Source organism: Mauremys reevesii, linkage group 1 (assembly GCF_016161935.1).
Source record: "Mauremys reevesii isolate NIE-2019 linkage group 1, ASM1616193v1, whole genome shotgun sequence".
NCBI lineage: Eukaryota > Metazoa > Chordata > Testudines > Geoemydidae > Mauremys > Mauremys reevesii.
Genome location: NC_052623.1, coordinates 41,700,451 through 41,708,746, shown reverse-complemented (window position 1 = coordinate 41,708,746; position 8,296 = coordinate 41,700,451). Strand labels below are relative to the sequence as shown.

Genomic DNA, 8,296 nt, shown 5'->3' with positions numbered 1-8,296 from the left:
TGTATTCTTATGTCTGATTTTATTAGCATATTGTTTTTAAGTGAGGTGAAACTTGGGGGTCCACAGACAAATCAGGCTCCTGAAAAGGGCACCATAGTCTGGAAAGGTTGAGAGCCACTGGTCTAGGGCTGCAGAATATGGCTGGGTCCTGGTTTACAGCACGGCATTGCCTGCTGCCCTAAAGGCTGTATGTGCTGCAACCGAGCATTCTGGCTCTGTATTGTCTCTAGAGTTCCACTCCATTCCCCTGTCTTTTTCAATGGTGTCTTCTGCCATGACTACTCTATAGCTAGCCATTGTGACGCTGTCTCTGGCCACTCCAACAATCTCTCTGGAGAGCCCCCATCTTTTTCTCCCTCTCTGACCCCCAAGTTTGAGAACCACTGTTCTAAACTGAACATTCCCAGTCTTTTTAATCTCTCCTCATGTGGAACCTGTTCCTTAGTCCTTTTTGTTGCTCTTTTTTGTACTTTTTCCAATTCTAATACATCTTTTTGAGATGAGGCGACCAGAACTGAACGCAGTATTTAAGGTGTGGGCATACCATGGATTTATATAGTGGTATTATAATATTTTCTGTCTTGTTATCTATCCCTTTCCGATGGTTCCTAACATTCTCTTTGCTTTTTTTACTGCCGTTGCACATTGAGTGGATGTGCACAATGACTTGAAGATCTCTTTCTTTAGTGGTAACATTTAATCTAGACCAGTGGTTCTCAAACTTGGGCCTCTGCTTGTTCAGGGAAAGCCCCTGGTGGGCCGGGCCAGTTTGTTTACCTGCTGTGTCCGCAGGTTCGGCCAATCGCGGCTCCCACTGGCCGCAGTTCACCGCTCCAGGCCAATGGGGGCTTCAGGAAGGGCGGCCAGCCCATCCCTCGGCCTGTGCCACTTCCTGCAGCCCCCATTGGCCTGGGCCAGCGAACCACAGCCAGTGGGAGCCACGATCGGCTGAACCTGCGGACATGGCAGGTAAACAAATTGGCCCAGTCTGGCAGGGGCTTTCCCTGAACAAGCGGTGGCCCAAGTTTGAGAACCACTGATCTAGACCCCATCATTTTGTATGTATAGTTGGGATTATGTTTTCCAGCGTGCTTTACTTTGCATTTATCAACACTGAATTTCATCTGCCATTTTGTTGCCCCGTCACGCAGTTTTGTGAAATCTCTTTGTAACTCTTCACAATCAGCTTTGCATTTAACTATCTTGAGTAATTTTGTATTATCTGCAAATTTTGCCACCTCACTGTTTACCCTTTTTTTTTCAGATCATTTATGAACAGCACTGGTCCCAGTAGAGACCCTTAGGACCCTTAGGACCCTTAGGAAAATGTCAATTCTGATTTAAAAAATTATTTTTCTCATGGAAAATCTCAAACTAAAAGTTTCATTTGGAACTGACCTTTCTAAATGCAACAACAATTTTTCATTTTGACTTAAAATGTTGATTCCTTTTGGCTTTTCAGTTTAAAAAAATGAGGCAAAACAACGTTATGATGAAGTGTTGATTGGAAATGACAATTTTCATTTCTTTGGTGGTGCTTTGCTCTCTCCCACTCTTTGCTTGTGGCACACGGTTTAGTCTCGTGAGGACTGAAATGTGTTGATCTAACTAAAATCTCTAGGCTCAATATGGGGGTGTCAGGGTGAAAATTAATGGTCTATGTATACAGGAGGTCAAACTAGATGATATAGTGGTCCCTTCTGGCCTCATACTCAATTAAATTATTTTGACATAAAAAGTTATTTCTTCTTAAAACTGAAAAATGAAATGACATTCTGAGTTTAAATGAATTGAAAATTGTTGTTCAGTTTAAAAGTGTTGATTCTAAACAAACACTTTCCTTACAAATTGGTTCAGAACTTCCTGAAGGAAACCCAAAAAATTTTGAACCTAGATTTTTCACCTGAAGTTTCTCATGAGAAAAATGTTGGTTTTATGACTAGCTCTTGGTGGTAAGCAGAGCAGGGCTGGTGCTGAGGATGCATGCGATCGATGAGGGAGAAAGACAACTCCTTCCCTCTCCTGCCTTTGCTCTTAGTGAATGTTGGAATTTGCTATTTCTCCCTCAACTAGTGGAGTATACCCCACTGGGTGGGTCCTCACAAATCCAGTCTGTTAAAATTACTGCTGCTGCTTCCCCTCCTGCCACTCTGACCACATCACCTTGACACTTACTCCTAAATTCCACAGGGACAGGGCCTGGCCCTGGTAGAACAGGTCAGAACCAAACAGCTGGAGAACAGAACAGAAGAGAAGGGACATCATCAAGTGGGCAGTGGTCTTTGAAACTGTAATGCCTCATGCACCGAGAGGATTTTTGAGTAGCTTCCTGAAGGAGAGAGAGGGTGAGTGGCAAACACTAAGGGCCTGCTCGTGTTTCTTTTGGAGTTTATGGGAGTTTTGTTATTGACTTCAGTGGGAGCAGGGTTCGGCCCTAATTGTGAGGTTTACAGGTTTATGAGGCTATATTTAGGGAGGAGAGGGATAGCTCAGTGGTTTGGGCATTGGCCTACTAAACCCAGGGTTGAGAGTTCAATCCTTAAGGGGGCCACTTAAGGATCTGGTGCAAAAATCAGTACTTGGTCCTGCTAGGTAAGGCAAGGGGCTGGACTTGATGACCTTTCAAGGTCCCTTCCAGTTCTAGGCGATAGGTATATCTCCAATTATTAATACATAATGGAATCAAATGGACCAGTTATAAAGTACAAATACTTTATTTTATCTTATTGACATGGTGGCTTTTCAATAATGAGGTGCTGTCAGCTTAGAATGTCTTTTAATCGTCAAAGCAAATTCAGAGACCTCTTGCCAATTGTTACTATGCTGAGTCATCTAACTTGGTGGGTATTTTTATGCGCTTATACCCAGACATGGTAACAATATGCAACATACACACACCAGTGATTTATGTACCTTACAACTGCTTCACGTTTACCTTTGTGTATATAGTAAGAGGTCATTTTATCAAGTGGATCTTTTGGCAATACACTTCTGTTACACTAAGAACAGAGAGTCCAAGGCCACCATTGCCCAGACACTGACACTTAAAACAAACTATTAATGAGATTTTTATTAAGAAGTCTTAAGACAGTCTCCACTGCAACAATGAATGCAGCCTTGTTATATAAGAATTACTTGGAAAGATTGCATGGTACTTGATGTGTAGTCTAGAAAGAATTTGAGACAGACACAGCAACTTTAAATATAGACCAGAGCCTTAAGTTTGAATATGTAAGGCATGGGGAGGGAACTTTGACAGGGTGTATGTGAAATGTTAGAACAACCAAATCTGTCAAAAGAAAATCAACTGGCCAACAAAACCCAGCTTTATATTTAAAATATAATCATTTACCTCATCGTTTGCCTTCCATCCTCTTTCCCTTAGTCATTAGATGAGGTTAACTCACTAGATTAAGTATCAGAGGGGTAGCCATGTTTGTCTGGATCTGTAAAAGCAGCAAAGAGTCCTGTGGCACCTTATAGACTAACAGATGTATTGGAGTATGAGCTTTCGTGGGTGAATACCCACTTCGTCGGATGCATGCTGCTTTCACTAGATTAAATAAAGCATCCTCTTTTGCTACTGCCTTTAAGGTCTTTCACACTTCATAAAGAGCAAGGATATAGCTTAGAGAGATAGCTCAGAGGTTGACTCTATGGCGATTTTAGATTGTAGACTCTAAGCTGTGGCATACATAAGTCAGAAAAAGTGCCAAACATTGCATGATTTTTTTCTTTCACAGTTCAAGTCAATGAATGTTCCCCATCTTAATAATAGCTAACATGGCGCTCATTAAGCTTAAGGTCTTTTTGCAAGCCTTTTAGGTATCCTGCCAGATGGCACAAAATCTAAATGTGATACAGTAGTTTGTCTCTTCTAAAGTTACTATGGACTGTATCTGCCACTCAAAAATGTTCTTCCTTTGCCAGCTGTGTCTTGTGGTGATATAAAAAGTTCTGTCAAATGAGTTGTCTCAACGTTGTCCATTGCAGGAGGAAAAATAAATTCCTTCTGTCTTGATGAACATATAAAGCAGAAAGCCCTAATTAGAGTGTTATTGAATTATATTTTGTATAGTGCCAAAAAGCATGCCTGATACATTCTAGACAATCATATATATGGGCAAGTTCCCTGCTCTGGAAAGTTTACAATGTAAAGCCCCAATCTTGCTAGCAGGACTCCATGCAGGCATAAGCCTTGACTTGTGTGCCTCTGATTGCAGGATTGGACCTTAAAATCAGATTCTGTCAACCTTGTCTGCATTGACTAGTAGTTTATTCCATAAGCAGTCCCAGCGAAAGCTCACTGAGTAAGGTCCTACACCACACAAGTAAGAGTGAAGGATCTGATCCTATTTAGACACTATAGAAATAAAGGAAGGGATGCAAAAGAAGTGGTGATGTTTAGCATGTGACTGGTTAGTTCCACATTTATAATATTGTGTGTTTCATTAACACCTGAAGGAAGCAAGGGCTAAGTTTTATAGAGATCTTAAAGGAACTGTGGTTTAAAACAGAAAGGATGGAAGGCCAAATCAGGAAAGGAATTTCAGGCATAGTGAGCTGCATAGAAGAAGTGGAGATGAGGGTGGTGGCTAGAGTTGCTTTTACCATCATTATGATTTTTGATGCAAAATATAGTTTCTGGCAAATAAAAATTTTCCATGGGAAAATTTCAATTTCACCAACAATTTTCAATTTCAATTTTTCCCTTTGGGAAAAACCAGAAATGAAATATTTTGTTTTGGGCTGGTTTGATGCTAATCAAAATATTTCAGTGAGTTGAAGTGACCTGAAATGTTTCATTTTGAGTCAGTTCTACATTTCTCTCTGGTGCCATGTGGAAACTGCAGCTTGGGTATCTCAAATTCCCCCATCCTCTTCTATGGGCTGGGCTGGTGGTTAGTTGTGTGACTTGGATGGAACTGTATTACTTGTTCTGAAATAATGTCAGTAAATTATGGAGTACAACCTGGAGTCAGTAGCTATTAAATGCAAAAAGTTAGTGAAACATTACGGTTATGAATTTAAATGCACAACAGTCGTATGAATTTAGAAATAATTTGCGTAATCCACAGTATGTAGTTTTTGGAAATAATTGTAAGGGACCGATTTGAATATCCTTCCTAACTTGAACCAGATGCTGATACCCTGACTCATGTTGGGTAGCTCCTTTTTTAATAGTGGTTGCATTGACTGAATAGAAATATTTGTGGAGTAAGATATTCAGTGTAATTGAGGTGTCTGAATTTGGCCCAATGGAGTGAGGATGGTAGAATCTTGCCCCAATTCTGTATTATGTCACACTGTTATAGTCTCTTTCAAATGTATTTATTTGATAAAAATGCTTTTCTGTATTTTAATAATATTTTTTGTTGACGTGTGTCCATTTTTACAACTGCCAAGGAGCAAAGCTAAGGTAAGGTGGGCAATATAAGTTGGTTGGACCTCAGAGCAGTGTAATTTAGGGGGAGAAATTCCACATTTGGTGAGAAAATATTTTATTGCAATTTTTTTACTGGCAACTCTTTCAAGTAGCTCAGGGGGTTAGAATGTAAGAGAAGTTCCCAGGGAAATGGGCTAATAGGCAGAGTGCAGGAGAGGCAGTTAATGGGGCATGGCTAATGCAACTGACCATGATTTTCAAATACTTTAATTTATTCCCAAATCCTTATGTCCAGTAAATATTATTTTATTTAATTACTGCATATCCAAGTGCAAAAATATTTTGCTCGAGCTGTCTCTCTGAGACTAAATGTATAAGAACATGAGAAGTTGTTGAGACTATAATAACTATGTAAGGCAGCAACAGGTGCCTGTGCTTGTAAAGTAAACGATGTAGTCTGGACTTTGTTCAGTTTCTAAAGACTGGAAAGCATCATGTACAGATCCGGAAAATGAATATGGAATATTTCAAACACCGTTTTTTACATTACGGATGAAGATCTTAACTGGTGAATTTGAAGCACAAAAGAAACGTTTGTAAAATCCAGTTGGTTCCAGTGGGTTTGTACATGTCTTTAACATTAAAGCAACTCATCAGAGGAAGAAATGAAATGGTCATATGTAAATCCATCCATATGCCCAAATGCATAAATAGCCCTAACTGAATCCTGAGGCCCAGCATAGCCTTTTTAAAATATTTAGTTGGTGATGTCATCACTTTTGTTGCCAATACACTTGTTGCTCTCCTCCCTCTGACTACTTTAGTTCCAACACAGAGACTGGGAATCCAGACTGCACTGGGAGAGAAGCAGAAGCTGAGGAAGAAATAATATCTGATTGACCTAGGGTTCCAGAAGCTGTAATACCGTTTCATTTATCCTCTTCAGGTAAATCATGGGCTACTTTTTAGATCTACTTTTACTTTGTACAAATAAAATATGAAGCTGACAGAGAAACATGAGGACATCGGAATTTGTATAACTGCATTACCATGTATTGAGTTTTTAATATTTCATTAGTAAACTAAGACAATGTCCAGTTAAAGCCTTCTGTCTTTATTATGGTATGATACTGAACTTGCTCTTGTTTTCATCATAGATGTTACTTTCAAATCTAGCTTCTCCTTTAAGAGTTTGTTTGCATGGCTGCATTTCTTTTTTTGCCCAGAGCTTATTTCTCTCTTTATTTTTTAAAAAAGTTTTCAGTTTTATTACACAGCATACAAATAGGATTAGGCAGCAGGGTACTCGTCACAAATGTTATCACTTCTCCATGTGTGCCCTGAGAAACATACACAAATCTGGACTTTCTGTGATTAAAGTGAAGCACACAAAAACAATAGCTGATTAAAAGTTTTGGAATATATCTCAAAAGGCATTACTACTTAAGAGAACTGTAGCCACTTGAAAATGCAGAAGAGTTCAGAGAAAATCCTATTTAATCTACTAGCATTAGCCCATGAATTTTGATGTTTTTCAGAAACAAAACTATATAACTGCCTCTCCCTTTTTAGTCATAACAAAAATCCTTCAAGTTGTTTTCTCTTCCAATAACTGCAAAGAAAGACTGAATTTAGTGATTCTTACAAGTTATACTTGCAGCATTAAAGTAAACCTACTATTAGGGAATGAAGAGAGAGAGAGAGATGTAACTATTATAGAGTTTAAGATTTGAATATCAGAGAAAAAATTGAATGCTAGTAATTTTTAATAGTAATATGTTTGCAGTATCACTTCAAAAGAATATGGCAAAAGTTTTTAAAAAAAAATAACTGTGCAAGTCAAAGCTGACGTCCAAGGATTGCTTGTTATGTGAGATGTATTTTGGGGTGACACTGAGAACATGTTTTCTCAAATGGTGGAAATCAAAGAAGGTGATAAGCTGTTAGAGATACTCTTTGCTTTTTAACTTCTGCAGCACACACTAACTTTTAGCAATAGAAATAACATTTACTTCTAGTAATATATATATAGCTGTTAGGCTTCCTAGCTTCATGTGTCTGTTCTGTTGGTGTGTTTTTTTCAGGCGAGACTCTGACCTGGAGGCTGATCTCAAGGACACTCTTGGCGGATTCCCTGAGGGTTTCCCTTTGCTTCAGCTGTTAGCCTCTGTGCTTCCCCTGATCATTCCTGAAAATGGACCGATCCACACAAGAGCTTTTCCTCAACTTCATGATTGTCCTCATAACTGTGCTCCTCATGTGGATTCTGGTGAAATCTTATCAGGAGTAAAAGACTGTGCCATATGCCATGAATGAGTTTAAGTTTGTGTCTGCAGAAGTATGTGACATCTGTACACCTGTGTGATTAGCTTCATGTAGCTCTAGAATGTAATCTTTTTTACTCTAAAACACTTGTTGCCTGAGATAATCTGTATGTTTTTCATGGGTCTATGATGATGTAATTATTTTATTCTTTGGCAATCCAGCTGTAAAATGTACAAGGCAAGATCCGCAGTAGTTGTTACATATGATTGTCCCTCCAACAGTTACTGTCTCCATAAAGTGAGACAAAAGAAGCACAAAGCTACTGAAGAGCTGAAAGAGATGTGGAACCTTTTCATTTGCTCACCATTGTACTCTCCTGAATAAAGAAGAAAATGTAAGACATGTTTTGCAGTTATTTTTATCCTTTCCTTGATCTGATACGGTGTGTTTACTTGAGAACTACAGGACGACAGCCAGGAAAGTTTGGTGGCTTGATTGCCTTTAGTTAAAAAGTACAAATAAAGGTCCACTTAATTGCTACTTAGTCCCAGTGGAACTCATACTGAGTCACATGAATACCAAAGAGTTCATCACAATAGTTAGTACAGTAAAATAGCCAGAGAATTTTCATGGCTAGACCATTAT

General features: G+C 39.0%; 1 protein-coding gene across 3 annotated transcripts; it reads left to right on the top strand.

The window, feature by feature from the left end:
* The first annotated feature begins 459 nt into the window (after positions 1-459).
* Positions 460-8,047, top strand: SLN (sarcolipin). 3 transcript variants are annotated; one of them, XM_039505971.1, is made up of 3 exons: positions 460-532; positions 6,211-6,332; positions 7,471-8,047. In XM_039505971.1, the coding sequence occupies exon 3, from the start codon at positions 7,581-7,583 to the stop codon at positions 7,674-7,676; it is 96 nt and encodes a 31-aa protein (XP_039361905.1). In that variant the 5' UTR covers positions 460-532; positions 6,211-6,332; positions 7,471-7,580; the 3' UTR covers positions 7,677-8,047. The 3 variants fall into 3 exon arrangements, with proteins under 3 accessions (XP_039361905.1, XP_039361926.1, XP_039361915.1); XM_039505992.1 differs by having other exon boundaries at positions 517-532; positions 6,222-6,332; XM_039505981.1 differs by lacking the exon at positions 460-532 and adding an exon at positions 937-969.
* The last annotated feature ends 249 nt before the right edge of the window (positions 8,048-8,296 follow it).